Source organism: Acanthochromis polyacanthus, chromosome 15 (assembly GCF_021347895.1).
Source record: "Acanthochromis polyacanthus isolate Apoly-LR-REF ecotype Palm Island chromosome 15, KAUST_Apoly_ChrSc, whole genome shotgun sequence".
NCBI classification, from domain to species: domain Eukaryota; kingdom Metazoa; phylum Chordata; class Actinopteri; family Pomacentridae; genus Acanthochromis; species Acanthochromis polyacanthus.
The window spans coordinates 12,041,121-12,057,707 of record NC_067127.1 but is presented as its reverse complement, the minus strand read 5'-3'; the positions used below and the strand labels follow the sequence as shown (position 1 = coordinate 12,057,707).

At 42.1% G+C, this 16,587-nt stretch overlaps 2 protein-coding genes across 5 annotated transcripts in view; one reads left to right on the top strand and one right to left on the bottom strand.

The window, feature by feature from the left end:
* Positions 1-16,587, bottom strand: part of wdfy4 (WDFY family member 4) — a 41,447-nt gene that overhangs the window by 9,882 nt on the left and 14,978 nt on the right. The window contains exons 24-53 of the mRNA XM_022205852.2: positions 16,423-16,534; positions 16,143-16,333; positions 15,889-16,041; positions 15,675-15,748; positions 15,165-15,323; positions 14,980-15,074; positions 14,780-14,876; positions 14,447-14,646; positions 13,323-13,489; positions 13,124-13,243; positions 12,862-13,041; positions 12,614-12,772; positions 12,026-12,152; positions 11,771-11,916; positions 11,274-11,512; positions 11,049-11,170; positions 10,696-10,887; positions 10,489-10,595; positions 8,007-8,084; positions 7,701-7,892; positions 7,545-7,620; positions 7,233-7,447; positions 5,514-5,662; positions 5,295-5,409; positions 4,999-5,084; positions 4,852-4,914; positions 1,453-1,495; positions 1,148-1,267; positions 930-1,053; positions 732-838 (exon numbers count right to left, since the gene is read on the bottom strand). Of these exons, the coding sequence (XP_022061544.2) occupies positions 732-838; positions 930-1,053; positions 1,148-1,267; positions 1,453-1,495; positions 4,852-4,914; positions 4,999-5,084; positions 5,295-5,409; positions 5,514-5,662; positions 7,233-7,447; positions 7,545-7,620; positions 7,701-7,892; positions 8,007-8,084; positions 10,489-10,595; positions 10,696-10,887; positions 11,049-11,170; positions 11,274-11,512; positions 11,771-11,916; positions 12,026-12,152; positions 12,614-12,772; positions 12,862-13,041; positions 13,124-13,243; positions 13,323-13,489; positions 14,447-14,646; positions 14,780-14,876; positions 14,980-15,074; positions 15,165-15,323; positions 15,675-15,748; positions 15,889-16,041; positions 16,143-16,333; positions 16,423-16,534 (4,008 nt within the window). The remainder of the gene's footprint in view (positions 1-731; positions 839-929; positions 1,054-1,147; positions 1,268-1,452; positions 1,496-4,851; positions 4,915-4,998; positions 5,085-5,294; positions 5,410-5,513; positions 5,663-7,232; positions 7,448-7,544; positions 7,621-7,700; positions 7,893-8,006; positions 8,085-10,488; positions 10,596-10,695; positions 10,888-11,048; positions 11,171-11,273; positions 11,513-11,770; positions 11,917-12,025; positions 12,153-12,613; positions 12,773-12,861; positions 13,042-13,123; positions 13,244-13,322; positions 13,490-14,446; positions 14,647-14,779; positions 14,877-14,979; positions 15,075-15,164; positions 15,324-15,674; positions 15,749-15,888; positions 16,042-16,142; positions 16,334-16,422; positions 16,535-16,587) is intronic.
* lrrc18a (leucine rich repeat containing 18a) lies at positions 1,596-4,979 on the top strand. Of its 4 annotated transcripts, none has more exons than XM_051960223.1 (3): positions 1,596-1,643; positions 2,554-2,660; positions 3,816-4,979. In XM_051960223.1, exon 3 carries the CDS (start codon positions 3,820-3,822, stop codon positions 4,642-4,644), a length of 825 nt encoding a protein of 274 aa, XP_051816183.1. In that variant the 5' UTR covers positions 1,596-1,643; positions 2,554-2,660; positions 3,816-3,819; the 3' UTR covers positions 4,645-4,979. The 4 variants fall into 4 exon arrangements, with proteins under 4 accessions (XP_051816183.1, XP_051816182.1, XP_051816181.1 ...); XM_051960222.1 differs by having other exon boundaries at positions 1,610-1,733; XM_051960221.1 differs by lacking the exon at positions 1,596-1,643 and adding an exon at positions 2,343-2,479.

The following is a 16,587-nucleotide window of genomic DNA, read 5'->3' as shown; positions in this document are numbered from 1 at the left end:
GAGAGTTGAAAATAGCTCATATTAGATTCATATTATTAGCAAGATTATATTTGAAAATAAAACAATGACAAAGGGATTAATGTTGTGCATCTGGAGCTCTGGGTCTGCACAAGGGCCTGTGGGTGAGTGAAAACAAACAAACTTTCTTCAACATCTTCAAGAAAAAGATATCAAGGCATATATGATATACATTAGACCTTTAGCGTTTCCTTATTCGTGTATGTGACAGTGAATGCATGTGCTGAACTTCAGCTGTTAAGATGAAAGCAGAAATGACATCTCTTCTGTCTCTTCTGCAAGGTGATGTAGCTCCAAGGTGTTTAGATTTTCTTTGGTTGATTTAGTGTCATCCTGCCACGATTCAGTACCTTAACAGTTTCTAGAATTCTAAGCTTTCATTTTAAGCACTGCTGATGCTCAAACACAAAGTGTTTAGTGAGTTATGTAGGAAGTTATGGAGCCTAAATAGCAGGAATATGTCTGTTTAACATAAATCGCCTGTATGTATTTGGCATTATACATTGGCATGTGATGTTACATCATTTGCACTGAGATTCCTCCATCACTGCTCTATTCTAAAGAAGTATTTTGTTTCTTTATTTCATTTTCACTGGAAATAGGTCAGCAACAGTTCCGGCTTCGTTTTTTCCTCACAGTTGGTTATATCAAATTCCAGATATTAAAGACACACAAATTACGTTTTGTTACATTTCAGGGTGTCCAAGCCTCACCTGCAGTGTCTGGAAGGTGTGTGAAAATGGTTCCATCCTGACAAGGAAGGAGGCCACAATGATGGCGGAGGAGTAATGGGTACAGTAATGGCATTGTGCTGACAAGTCTGTTACAAAGTGAACCATTTAGAAGTCAAACAGTGTGAAGTACGGTGGATAGTATAGGTGGAAATACTAAAGATTGAGCTGAACTGATACCTTCATCCTCATTGTTGTCCACTTCTTCATATCGTTGGATGAACATCTGCTTCCTTTTTTCTGTCTGAGCTCCCATTGGCTTCGACAAATCACGGAAACTCACAGGATTAGACAGATCAAGTGTCTATCGAAGTAAGAGATAAGCAAACCTGTGAAACTTTGTCCTAGTCCACAAAACATAAATGTTCAACACAAAGATGCCATATGGGAAATTCTACCTCTGAATGATAGTCAGCCAGGACCCAGGGGAAAACTGGATACTGCATCAAGTCATTGTACGTCCGCCCAGCGATTGTGTTCAGATGCATTAAGTACTCAAAGTTACTTATCTCCCCTTTCTAGAGGACAGAAAAGGAGAAAATGAAGCAAATAAATGCCTCTTCAACAACAGTGATATAGTTCTAAACTAATCTAGAACTTCATTCTTATTACTGTATTTATTCATTACTGATATCAAAGGAGGGACTACTGAATCTGTGACCACAAACGACACATGAGTGAGGAGCTGCTTTATTTGCATTACCTGCCATTTAACAAGGGCTGTCTTTTCAACCACAGGAGTCTTCCTAAAGCACAATAAGAGCAAACACCTTCAGTTAGCAGCAGAGTTTCATCACTGAGCAGAGCCAACCAACACAAAGTTTTGTGCTTGCTCTGTTGCCTAGTAACCAGAGTTGAAATGTAACAGCACAGTTGACAAGCAGCAGAGTGGAGGTGAGTGAGTGACTCAGGAAACAAAGTGTGTGTACACAGCTGTAGGAGCAGTTACGGGATTGGGGTGAGCTTCAGCGTGCAGCAGAAACAGTAAGTAGATATGTGGAGGAGGTGCCATCTGTAGGTTGTGAGGAAAACAGTTGACTGTAAGTTGCCTGAGTAGCCTACAGATGGAGGTGTTTGAAAGAGGCAAGAAGATATTTCCTTGTACAGTGATGTTTTAAATGGCCTGCTTTGACATCTGGCATTGATTCCCACAACAAAGGTTAATGATTACTGGTTAAACAGGAACAGCAGCATACCGTCAGATTTCTGTTGGATTTCCTGCTTCATAGCTAACACTAACAAAAGTTTAAAATCTAATTGGGTTCTAGCTGTTTTTTTCATTTGGTTATATAACTATTCACTCACATAGAGGCACACACAACAAACTGGTAAGAATTAAAACCACTACATCAATATGCCCTCTTTCCAATTAATCTATCAGAAATCTACCAAATGTAGTGTGACTGATTGCACAAACCATCTGTACTAAAGGACAGCCTTGTTGAACACTCTGATAAGCGTTTGACTCGTGGAACACATGAAACACGTTTAATCTAAATGAGGAAAGTGATCAACTGCTTCTGAAATCTCCTTTCCCTCTGTGGGCCAGTAACATGGCAATAAAGTCCTGGCGCCAAGCACCCCAGTTGCTAAGTAACGCTATTAAACAAGAGGAACCTTGACTGTCCCTGCTTGGTGACAGGAGGCTAGTCAAATGTTGATATACACAAACGGTGCATTCCTCGTCTTTTCTCTTGCTTTCCCAACCACATTTGAGAAAGGATTACCTGGTACTTTTTTACAACTTGTACATGCTGAACAAATTTTGAATGTAGTTTTAATGTTTGTTTTTCTTTTTGTACAGCGGTGAGAGTCTTCGACATGAACAACCAGTTTCACAGGAACTAAAGCTGCTGGTTTGCCTATAATTCCATGATTTACATCAATCCAGAACAAAGGAGGTAAAATATGGTGAGTACATAACTTGATCTATGCTGAAATCTGGGTAAAAGTTTTCTATAGCAAAAAGGTTTAAAGGATGAAGGGTTACATGAAATGAAGTGAATCCCGTTTCTAACACCAATAACTCCTGACCAAATTATTTTGTAAACCTACACTAAATCAATCATTGCATTTGGCCCAGTATGTGTTATCTAATTGCAGGCAATAATTTCATGCAATAGTTTTCTATAGGAGGTTATAATGGGAACAAGCACCAGTGGATAACCTCTCTCATCCTGAGGATGATGAATGAGGCGAGAGAGGGCCTTGGGGTGTAACACAGACACAAACAGACACACACCTTGCTCTTTTAGACAGGGAGGGGAGAAGAGCGAAGCCCTCATTACACTCCCAACACTCCCCAACTATCATTTATCAAAGTCCTGATTTGACTCCTTGTGCACACACACACACACACACACACACTGTAGTACAGTACATCCATGTCTGTCAACACACCTGCATGTGAATGTCCCACACACATGATGACACACACACACGCACACGCACGCGCGCGCGCGCGCGCGCACACACACACACACACACACACACACACACACACACACACACACACACACACACACACACACACACACACACACACACACACACACACACACACACACACCTTTCTTGCCTGAAAAGAGCCAAGCAACTCAATCAGTTGAATGCTGAGGGAGCATCAGCACTCATTTGTTTTTGCTGTATTACCCAGTGTCGCCTCTCTCCTATTGTTCCCCAGCATTAGCCTTAATTAGAGAGTCGTGCTCTTAAATACCCCCATGGGCAACACTGGGTGAGCACGCACTAGTGCAGACACAACACTGCGACACACACGTGCACACACGTGGAGACACACACGCTGCTCAGGCTCTCATTCCTCAGAGAGCATGCTTTCCCCACTGCCCCAGGCCATACATAAGACCTTGTATCTGAATAAATCACATCAGCCTTACACACACATACTTACACAAACATACACACAACACATTTGTTTACTATAGCATTATAGCACTGCGCGGTGATGTAGATTAGATAAATTATTTTAAATCAGTCTCTTGGGGAGAGCGTCACAAAAAGGAAGCTTTTAAACTGAACTGTTTGTTAATTCTCTGTGCGTTGCAGTACCATGCCCAAAGGAAAGGGAGCCAAAGGCACAAAGGTGTCCCTGAAGACTGCCAAAAAGGCAATACGGATGACTCCAGATGGACAGCGGAAACTCACCCTTAGCAACATGGGTTTAACCAGCTTCCCAAAGTGTCTCCTCAAACTGACCAACGTGGACGAATTAGACCTCAGCCGCAACCTCATACAGAAACTCCCAGACAACATTGGGAACTTCTCATCACTCAGATGGCTGGATCTGCACAGCAACAAGCTGGAGTCTGTGCCAGAGTCCATTGGCAATCTGGTGGGACTGACCCACCTAAACCTCTCCAACAACCGCCTAAACTCTGCTGGTTTACCTTCCACGCTGGGCTCCCTCACCAACCTGAAGAGTCTCAATCTAGGAATGAATCAGTTGGATGCCCTTCCTCCCACCTTGGTGGCCCTAAACAACCTCCAAGAGCTAGGCCTATTTGATAACCTCTTCATCAAGATGCCAGAGTTTGTGAAAGTTCTACGCAACCTCACCAAGGTGAATGTGAAACGAAATCCTCTGTCGTATGCTCAAGGGGATGGCAAGGGTATGCTGAAGAAAAAGGCAGAGCCAGAGGAAGATGTGTACCTGGTTCATGAGAGCGGTCTGTGTACGACATGCCTTAAGAAATGTAAAGCAGAGATGGAGAGGCTTATCACAGAAGGACAAAGAGGAAGAGGAGTAAGAGGAAGTTGTGATGGTGATATTCTTGAGGAGAAAAGAATAAGGACTTTTTCTGGACTGATGGCACCCAACTCAGTGGCAATAGTCAATCAAGATGTGTGGAGAATTAGAGGAAAGGTGGAATACTAAAAAATGAAATGACCAGACAGCTGCTAATGTTGTCTTGTTACAAAACAAGTGGAAGAGATATAATTTCAGCACAACACAAAACATGCAAAATATCTAGCTTTATGTTTTACCACTTTTCTTTATGTATTTCATATTTCAACTGATGAAATAAAACAACAGATTTCTCCACATATTGCTGCAAGACTGTAACTAACTGCTAGCACTTACTTGGCATTAGCAATGACCTCAGCGACCCCTCTGCCTTTTAATGCTGGAACTACAGCGGTCAACCTGCAGGGAGAAAGAGAAAGGGAAAGACTAGTGTTAGAATCCTTGAAATAAAACTTTAACATCCACCATGTGTAAGTGTGGTACCTTTTGTATGCAGAGACGTGGTCTTTATTCAGGAACACCAGGAAGGCTGAGTATCCATTTTTCATGAAGATCTCAATAGCATTGTCCTTATAGGAAGAGGGAGGCACATTTGTTTACACCACATTTTTAAACCTGAACTTAACATGCATATTGATTCATTTTCTTGAACTCTCATGCTTAATCAACTAATGGATATGAAACAGCATTATATATATAGTGGCTGTATTCCAACTAAAGATGAAAATTTAAGATGCATGTTAACTCAAGGCGTCCATGGGAGCATTTTAATGTCTGACCTCTAAAAGGAAACGCATGAAGCGAGCCTTCTTGATGTCCTCATAGAGCCAGCATCTGCAGCTGGCTGATGGCAGCTCTTTACTCAGCATGGTGGAAATATAGGAATCTCTCACACTGGCAGAAAAGGGACATAAAGGATGATGAATGAGTGACTGACAGAGCGGAGAAACTATGCTTTCCAGTAACTGCAAACAGCTGTGAGGCACATGCAGTCCTACCTGCTGGGGTAGTGCTTCCTGCAACAAACATCTCCAGTGGGACTGAGCGTGAATCCCTCACACAAGAGGAGGCTCTCCTTCCCAAACAGCAGCAAACCCTCTGTGACTCTCAAGCCACTTACTGTCACTACACACATCTTAGCCTTTACCTGCAGAGAAAGGGGAGAGACGCGTTAAGCCCCATGTGAGAGGTGCAATACACATCAGCACATTACTCTCTCAGGACATGACATGGCAGCAACACAGGCACTTCAGGCTTTACTTGATTGATCATTTTAATCACATATTTTAATCATTATTAAAAAGACACAGTTGAACACTTCATTATCAGAGCTGATTGATGGCTAGGAATAGGGAACACACCCCCTTTTTGTTCAGCGGCGCTTCATCCAGTGCCAAAGTGAACCCACATGCTGCTTTCAGCGCTGATTGTAGCTAATGCTAACTGCATTGTGATAATGTGTGGATAATTCTATTGTCTCCCCTCATTTCACAATGAGTGTGTGCACCTGGCTGTCTCCCTGTGCTGGCCCCTCTGCAGGCCCTCTGGGACACGGCGCCTAAAAACCATATGGGGCCCCAACATCCCTGCAGGCCCCTCACAATTTATACTAATCAAATCAGACTCCTTTCGCCCCAGACACAGAGTCACACACTTGGTGGATGAGGAGGTCCTGCCTGACCATTATTAGAGGAATTAATCACTGCCACACACACAATAGGAAACCTGATAAGTGATCGGAACCTCTTGTCTGAATGCACACACAGAGTCATGCTATGATGGATAATATCACTCATGTGAAACTGTTTCTAAAGAGTCAAGGTGAGTGAGTCCCAGCTACATGCTACAGAAATCTTACATTGAGCTATATCATGGACAGATTGCGCCAGTTTCCATCAGTGAATACAAACTGGCATCAGGCCTATTGTCTCTAACAATGACTAGATTTCAGAAAAAAACTAGTTGAATTTATTGTTATCAAAGATTAAATACGTAACAATAAACTTGTTTCCTTATCTCCTTACTGTGCTGTGGACAGATATGCGTTATCAGTCTGAGGGTGATTTAGCTGATGATGGGAAGAAGGAGAGAAAAGGAGGACTTTTATTGACTGAGAGCCTAATGTCAGACCATTGATTTCTCCCCACACACATTATTGTCATAATCACACTATTGGCGCTGGCAAGCTAATTATGAGTGAGTCTCCCTTTGTGTGTTACTGCATGTGTGTTTGTGTTAGCCTTGTGCGTGTGTGTGCATTTTTCAGAGCTAATGACTGTGTTCACTTGACAGGAAGCTCAGCAGGACTCATGCACTGAACCACTGCAAGACAACAGGACACACTTGCACACATCACACACTTGCTAAGCGGATGTAAGACAGCTTGCATCACCTCCTACTGTTTTTATTAATACTTCTGTCAGAAACATTAAAAGCCGCGGCTGGTTGCCGGAGCGATGAGAGTCCCTGTCAACATGTGCACTGGTTTCTAGCTCACTGTAAGAATGAGAAGAGCTGTGCTGGGCCTCAACATTAAAACATTATACTAATGAGGAAAGATGAAATTCTGATAGCAGCACTGGGCTATTGGAATCCCTTAGTCTACATCAGATAATTATGATTGTGAATATTAGCAGGGTGGGAAGGAGCTCCGCTTCTTATTTAGGCATTTTGTTTTTCAGCCCAGCATACCAACACACCCTACGATGAAGCAGTACCTCCTCTCCAGGGTGCAGCTTCTGCAGGATGATGCGCATGTCGGGGCAGTCCTGTGTGTGGGAGCAGGGTTCAGGGGTGGAGGGGTTGGGGAGACCCTCAGCCACAGCAGGGGTTTCATTCAGAACGGGGAAGAAAGTGAGTCGTTCACAGCGCTCTCCTCCATCCTCTTCATCCTCTTTAACCTCTGCACCAACCTCACACAGGATCTTGGGCTCTGTTATGAAAAAAGTCAGTTTTCTTCCTCAGTATGCAACACATTGATTTTGATATAAGTAAATTCTAACAAATCAATAGGAAATCACTTCACTTACCTGCGTCACTTTCTGTTCTATTTTTGATCTCTTCAGACATGCCAGGTCTTAAACCGAGACACAAGGTTCCAAACACCTGTTGTAAAAACATGTCAAAGGTTAAACTGCGTATTTAAACACCTGTTTAGGACCCCGTATGGCACTAAAAAGCCTTACTCGTTTGGATCTCCTCAGAGCCTTTCTACGGATGCGTGATCTGGTCCGATTGGGTCCTTCTGCTGCATCTTGCACCCAGTCTTGACTCAGCAGCACCCCTGGGCCAGGGCCGAACACGGCTCTCTCCCTCAGCAGCTCGGCCTCCACACGGAGCCACTTGGAGCTCACACGCTCCCACTCACTGGCTCGTAACTATAACGCAGAAACAAACCGGGGTAAAGGGAATAGATTACATTATTAAAGATCCCATTTTGACTTGTTAATGAAATTTATTCCAGTATTTTCATGTTCAAATTTCCAGCAAACCTGTAAGTGGTTTGTCCTCATGTTCTCATACATGGTGTGGCCTCTCTGTCGATGTGACTCCATGCAGGACAGAAACTTCTACGTTAAAAAAACAAAACAATACCAGGGAGTAACCTGATGGGTGCAAATGAAAAGAGGGGCAGCACAATCGCTCTTCCCCGAGCTCATATTGTACACACACAAGACACATCATGTTCACAAAAATTGTATATGCATAATGGTATTGTTGTTTCCTCATGCAATTACAATGCATTCATACAATTACATCTGTTCTAAATTGCATTCACTGGGCAAAATAAGCTAGTGGCTACAGTCTTACAATAACCCTGTCTGGAAATGTAATCATTTGTTGGTGTGATCTAATTAACATAAACATTAATATCACTGAGCCACACCACAGTCAAGGGCAAGGTAAGTGTTCGTCTATGCTTTTACTGTGTGCAGCTCAGTTTGTGTCGATTAAAAGGGAAAAGAAATGAAAAAACAGAAAAACCCAAAACAGAATCGTGTTGACACTGCAGGATGCTCATGTTCAGCAGACACTCTGGGATCATATTCTGACTGTTAACTGCTTCATTAAGCCCATCATCACAGCAGTGCTCGCTGAGAGACTAGTGAAACAACATGTGTCCATCCTCACAGCTGACCCAGGAAAGCCATTTAATTGACTGAATGAACATGCAGTAACTCTTTATATCGAGTCTTATTTACAGATGCTAATTCTGTGTTTTGCAGTATAAAACCCCATGAATGGAATAATTGATTTCAAGTACAATAAAAAAGACAACAGCGGCTACTGTATTACAAGAGATGCAAAAAATTTGAGATAATTTCAGAATAAACCCATGCGTAAAAAGTTGACAACAAACTTCGACAAGCCCTCCGGAGAATGAAAACTGTTTCTCTGAATGACTGACTGTCTATCCAAATGAGAAGTTGTGCAGAAAAAGAAATAAAGGAGTAATTTGAGGGGAGATTATATAAATATTACAGACAGAAAAGAGAGTAATAATGAAGTTTGCGAGCTAGAGCCGTGTTGTGACAGATAAACAGCAAGTCGGCGTCATCATCTCCTAATTTCATTCCTTCATTTGGACAAACATAAGTAATATATAGCATTAATTACCCTATTTAGCAGATAGGAACCTCATTGGCTTTTTAAATGCTGCATTAAATACATAACTCATCTCTTCCCTCTGCAATTAACATCAGAACATCACACTCATTTCCATTTTAATGACTTCCCAACAATACGCCACCTTTGATGATAAGGCAACATAATGTCAACTTCATTCTGAGCTGGCAGTGAATGTGTAATGAACTTAACGTGATCATTAGTGCTGTTAATTATCTTTCTAATATGAGGACACAGATATGATTATGGAAACTGCATTCGCTGATGAAATAAATCTCTGGGAGGATTGCACTGAAGCTTGACTGAGGACACAGTCTGCCTATCTCTCTCTATATTCTCATTCATTACCTACAGTAGGCTTTAAAACTCTTTTTTTTCTTTCAATAAAAGTAGATATCTGAGACCCAGAAACTATGCTCAGTGCTCTGCAGAAATGCATTACCATGGATTCAACAATTGAAAAGAGACTCCCCATAAGCTTATGACTTGTCCAATAAAGGTCATAAGTTGATGATCCAGAAATTAATTAAAGACTCACTTGTTTCTTCATGAGGATGGATTTAAAAAATGACCATAGCAGATGATTTGAATATCATTTTTTCAACACTTGCTGCATGCTGCAACCAACTCGGAGTTGCAACACACTGCAGAAAAGAAGAAAAAAAACATCCTTCCCTCTTCTTCCCTGCGTCTCGGACGGAAAAAACAATTCATCACCCTCTCTGATAGCCTGTCAAAGACTGATATGATAAAGAATAACATCAAATGAATAATGTTTTCATCAGATTGGTACCACTGTAATTGCCAACCCAATTTCTGTGGGCAAGAGATGTGCACAAACAAGAACGCACACATTTTGTGGGTGTGAGACAGACACACAGACGCGGTAATTTCATGCCTGTGTGCCTGAGTAATATGTCCCTGCTCCCTGCTCCAGATGGCTCGACGTCTTAAGCGTTGTGGGGGAACTAATGATGTGGGCCACGTGTTTCGGGGGGAAAAACAACAATAAACGCGTCTTTAACCTTCAGCAGCAAACAGTGTGTTGTGGTGAGTGTTCCCATGGATGGGCCTAACAGATATCAATTACAATGCCCACTCAGGGGCAATCAGCTGTGATAATCCAAATCTATTTAAAGAAATAATCAAACACCCCCGCAGGGCTGGACGGCCCACAGCACAAGCACAGTGGTGACTTTGGGAGGAGTGTTTGGCTGGGTGCTCTGGGATGCAGAGACACCTGGGAGAAGGTAACAACCCCACACTCCTCGAAGGGACACAAGCATACACAACTCTCTGTCCTGCTCTGTGCAAATAAACCAAACACTGAGGGGATGTTGTATTTACCTCCACTGTCACTGACTCTTGACCCTGTTTGCCCAAAGCTGAGCGAAGAGCACTGATCATGTCAAACTTGTTCTGAGAGCTGCTGGCCGCCCCCTTCTTCTGAGACTCTGAGGAGATATTTTAGAAGCAGGATTTAAATATCAAGATTATTGCACCAATAGGTAATCAGCCTCTCCTTCTATACTTATTAGCACAGCGAGAGCTAACCTGTATGTTGCAGCCAGGCTTTTTGTGCCATCTCCTCCCACAGAGGGCTGATGTCAGACATGTTGACAGGCCTTGTCTCCGCTGTGGGGCTCGCTGAGATCTCCATCTTGAAGGTTTCCTCGAGCATGTGCTGCCTCTCTGTCATGACCTTAGACCAGCAGGCCTCTGCTAAGGACACCAGTTGTGTGTCATCTGCAAAACACACACACACACACACACACACACACACACACACACACACACACACACACACACACACACACACACACACACGTTTACCCGCTAGAAAAAAATGTATAGATGTAGAACATCAACAAAAATGCAAGGATAAAGAAATTAGTATTTCTTTATACCTGTGGCAATGTCCACTCCATTGTTGAGGCATGCTGAATGTTTGGTTTTGGTTCCTGACAGGCTGGATGAAGCTTTTCTGATGAGTGCTTTTTGTGCCACACATCCAAAACCTTCAGGGTAGCTACAAAAAAAATAAAGTATCATTTAATGGATTGTCACTGAATCCAGTTTTCAGCTAAAAGCATATTTTTTTGTGTATCTGTGTTTTTTGGTTTCACTATCACCTTCCGGACCGTATCAGTAACAGACAATGAAGAAGGCAAGTAACGAAGTTCACGTTTGCATTATAAGTTGCCATGACAACGTCCCAACGCTCCATGAAGGTCTGTAAAGTCCTGATGACCGCTTCCTTTTCTTCTTGGTAATGTCGCGGTTGAGACAAGAGATAAAGCAGGACTTTATTGGTGCATGCGTAGAGGGCAGACACTATCTTCTCTTTCTGAGTTTGACCTTTCTCCAGAGCCTAGAAGTAAACAGCAGTGTGCCTGTCATTAGTTTGCAAAAAAATTTAAATAAAAATGTTAGTCAGATTTTATTTTTATGCAATCCATAGCTTACAGTGATTTCAAAAACTGTCTCTAAATTGATAGAGCAGATAATTTTTAACTAAATTTGCAACTTTATGAATTTCAAGTGTTTAGCAAAAAAAAAAAAAAAAAAAATTTTTCGGAGGTATGTTAATGCTCCTTTATTTATATGTCTGTGTGTGTATTTGTCTCACCACCACAATCTGATCCCCGAGGAAGTTGAGCAAATTTTTAGAGTCTCCCAAGAATGTTCCACTGTAAAGTTTTTGCAGCAAAGCCTTACTGAAAAGCACCACATTCTCCATCAGCATGCCCATCTGTCCTTCAGGCCTCGGATTCTCTGAGATGAAAATAAAAGAGACGAATTTAGATGATTTTTTTGTAGTTTTTTTTTTTTTTTTTTGCACAGATAATTTGAGCGATGTGAAAAACACGCATTCTAAATCTACCTTGTGAGATCAGATGAGTGTTGTTGTCCTCTTCGTGGCTGAGCATGTGGATGATGTTCATGATCAACTCCAGCAACTCAGTTTGAAAACTCTGCCTCTGCTCCAGCGATGCACCATCAGGGCAAAACTGAAATTTTTAAACATCTTAGTAGTTAAAAAAACAAATTAACTGCTAAACAATAAATGGATTTTATTATGTGATGGATCTGTGTTCTATTAAGCCTGATAGTTATGGGAATGTCTCGTCTAATTTTGTGGCAAGAGTACATGTTGGTGGCCCAGTTCGTGCATGTAGGATTAGCTTGTCTGGCTTAAAACACTGTGCAAAAATGTGCAATTCTTTGGCCCTCTTGATATTCTTTCTCTCCTAGTGGTGAACAATTTCATCAGCAGTACTCTGGCTCTGCCTTGTTTGGTAACTGAGCATAGAGTGGCACCTTCTGGAGAAAGGAGCGTTTTGCAGTGTTGTAGTACACTGAAGAGTCCTTTTCCGGGGAATTTTGGCAGCCATGTGAGTGTGTTTTATTGTAATCTGTGAACTAACTAAACATGGTAAATAACTGCGTGTACTGATGTGTGTGAATTCACCTCCAGCAGCAGAATAAGAGGATGTGTGCCGGTGTTGGCAGGCACATTAAGAAGACTGTCCATCAGCAGAATACGGATGAAGTCCAACACCGGCTTCCTGGTTGGATGATTGCTGAATGAGTCCTCACCTTCACTCTTAATGCAATGCTCACCGTCACCCTGAAAGAAGTGAGAAAATCAGTGAATAAAACCAGACAGATGAACAAAGAAGTATTAAGAGCTTTGCAAAACTAGAGTAACACACAAACCTGTGAAACATCCAGAGGGTACACAACACCAGCGAGTGCATGCAGGAACGTGGGTGATGCCCACAGCGGGTCTCTTGGCCGAAGGTTATGAAGGAGACAAAGGAACTGCATCACACTTGCTGGGAGCTGCAACTCCCATGATGCATCAGTGCCTGACATGTGCTGAGTTGTGGAAACAGGCTGTGAATACACGAAAATATATAATACTTTAACAATACTGGTGAAAAAAAATTAAGAAGATCTAAGCTTACTGCATTCTCACCTGAGTGATGATGACTTTGACTAACTCCAGCAGTACTGTAGCAACTTCAGCACAGAGGTGCTGAGCAGGAGCGTCTGCTTGGCTGTCAATTAGTGACTGTAGGACATCGTCCAAATGTGCCTGTAAATGACACATAATAACAGCATTATGAGAAGGATGAAAAAAGAAGATGATTTACTAAGTTAAAAAAATGACCGACCTTTCCCTCTGCTGCGTAGTTGCTCCTCTTCCCCAGCAGCAGAGCAGCCAGAGCTTCATACACCTGAGGCAGGTGAGAGTGTTTGATGAGCAGCCCCTGCAGAACATCGAAGCCTGGACACGTGATGCTGAGACACTCATAAGACCAAGAATGGGCTTGAAGGTTGTCTGGTAGCAAAGCAAGAAATCAGAGACAGCGTTAACAACACTGGACTGCAGAGTAGTACTACTAGTACTAGTATCAGTATCAAAATACAGTATATTTTATTCCAGTTTAACCCTCTGTTCCCAAAGCAGTATTATCATATTTTTTGCTCCTGTCACATTTTTTCTAATTGCGGGTCTTTTCACTGCAAAACAAATTGCCAAATACAGCACCTCAAATAACACAACCATGGCTAAAAGTGGAGAGAACTCAAATGCCTTCTGTCAAATGTATCAAACATAACACCAGAAATCATGAAAAAGAAACAAAACTGACTTTTTGTTTGTTTATTTTACAAAAACTGAAAACAATTAAACATGTAAAAACATTTTTCCAATTGCCTACAAGTGTTGCGATTACTGGATAAAAATGGTGGCTTCACATACTTGCTCTTTTTTTATTTCCATACTTGTCTCCTATCTACTCTGTACACAACTTGCAGTTCAGCCTAGTTCAGCCAAAAAGTCCCTGAAATTTTGTTACAGATCACTAATCTCTCGATCTCTCTGTGTCGAGGAGCACAGATTTTTTTTATTTTACAAACATGTTTGCTGCATATGATTTAGTTTTGACTTAATTTTAAATGAGACGTAAAATAAAATAATTTTGATTTTGTTAAAATGTGATGATTTCAAGCTCAGAGTTGGTTAGATTTGGAACAGCCTGTCATAAATGATTAGTTCAAGGATGGTCGAAAAGCTGAAAATCCAATTATTCTGTTTATAAGTTCCAGTTCTCAAAAATGGTTTGAATTATTTTTTTTAAAATAAATAACTCGCCTTTTAGGTCAGTGGGGGTTTTGAGGTTCAGAGTGTTCATCAGAATGCTGTATCAAAATTACTACATATCACAGCAAGATTCCAGTGAGAATAGCAGTGAATTTTCCTGCTTTACTGTGGGAAATTGTCGACTTTACGCACCCATGACAGATAAGGGTTCCTCCATGCCCTCTATGAGTGTTCCTGGGAGCACCCCATCTCTGAAGCTGTTCTGCTGACTGGGACCCGACAGAAAGTGCGTGAGCAGGATGAGACCCAGTTTCAAGGTGGAAGGGTGAAGATGGGGCTGGAGGAAGAGCAGGAACCAGTCACTACCCAGGGAATCAAACAACCTCTGCTGACTGATGGGGAAGGAAACACGACAAAGAAATTCAGTTAATGTTTCTGCCATTACTTTATGGCACATGAAATATGTAATAAATATGTTTCTGCTCTTATTTTTGGTTTAGCTAAAAGGTAACAGATGGCACTTACTCTTTGATGAGAAAGCCGTCTGACTTTAGCATTTCACAAAGCACGAGCAGCATCTGGTTGCGGATCCAGATGAGGCTAGCTGGACCAGAACTGTGAGCTACAGAGGGCAAGTCCGGGTCAGTACCAGTAAAAACGTGACAACCATCACACATGTAATCTACTACAGTACATGAGATGTGGTTGTGTTTCATTTGCTGTACCTGACATATCATGAGAAAGATCACAGTCAGATATTTCACTGCTTTCGTTCATGTTGCTGGAAGGAGGGAGTGTGTAGACCAGGAAGAGGCCAAGTCTGATCAAGTAAAAGAATGTGTTTTGAAAACATACTCCTCAAAGCTGATCTAAAGATTCGTGAAACTTTGCTGTTGCATTCTGACTATACCTGCTGATGTCCACAGGGCTGAAGTGAGTCTTTAGCAAGGATATGATGACACAAGAAATAATCTTAACCTTCTGCACAGTCACAGCAGGATCAGACAACTCAAACAGCAGCTTTGGTAGCAGCCCCACAGAGTGCATGACCTCCGCATTCCTGCTGTCACTGTTGAGGATACAACACGAGAAACAGACTGCGTAAATATCACTCACAATCTGTTCCCACAGGCAGAAAATCTAATTCCGCAATCCATGCACACATTCATTCTCCTCTTCAGTCTTTGTGACTGATTCTGTTGAACACTCCCTTGACTATTTGTTGAAAATTCCATGATATTGATGACAAGCTATTGCAGAAGTTGACAGAACAGCCGATAAAAGTCTATCGTCAATCCTGAACAAGAGGGTCTTTATTGTGTTACATAACTTGTTGGCCATGTGAGGTGAAAGTAGATTAAATTAGATCTACTACACATTTTGTGTGGTCTGGTCACACGTTGAGAACTGTGGGAATTACCTTGAGGAATTCAGCGTTTCATCAAAGTAGCTCAGAACAGAAAGGTCCAGATTGTCTGATGTGTTCTGCCAAATCTAAAAACCCAAAACATGGTGTAATAACAGAAAAAAATAATTTGCTTACAGTTAATTTACCAAATAAATACTATGTGGGCATAAAACTGCAGCATTTCCCCACAGCTGCTAAATTTGCTTTCTAAAATGTGGACGCTTACATCTAGGTCAGACAGCAGATCCCGAAAAGCCGGTATGTTCTGTATGCAGCCAGAGTTACAGCTCAGCTCCAGTGAACTCGAGAGGGACAGAACCAGCTGAAAGGTTCGGTGGCTGACCAGACTGCTCTTCATCTTCAGCAGGAAAGCTAGCAGCTGCAAGGTGAGCAAATGGCATATATTGTAAGAGCACATCACAGCTGTAAGATTTATTGATATCTGTTTTTACGTCATGTGGTGCTGTTCCAGCAACATGCCTTGTATCCATCGATGCGGTTCATTTCCTGCTGCATGGTGGAGTTGGTCTCCAGCACAGAAAGAAGAATTTTAACAGTCGCATACAAAGAGCTATCATCTGGCGCCATTGCAACTAGACTGAGAACAACTGCAGGCCCACCGACATACAGAAAACCATTGGACGCCACCTTGGGGGTGAATGTACGCACACCTAGAAGGAGCAGGCCAAAAGTTCACCACATGTGCCTGTGAAAAGCAAGTACAGCGCAAAGAAACAATTCAAAATAATGCTGTGTTTACCAAAATGTCCAACCAGGGCTGCTCCTATGGTGCGAGCTGTACCGCTCAGGTGCTGGCTGATGTTGCGAGCAAGAAATACGGGGGTGGAGTGATCCCGAGATGTTATTCCCATCTGTAATTAGACAGCGATTGCTGCTTTGTATCAAAACCACACACACACACACA

Bases quoted from the DNA above. Each gene is read 5' to 3' on its own strand.
- lrrc18a (XM_051960223.1), top strand. From the start codon at position 3,820: ATGCCCAAAGGAAAGGGAGCCAAAGGCACAAAGGTGTCCCTGAAGACT.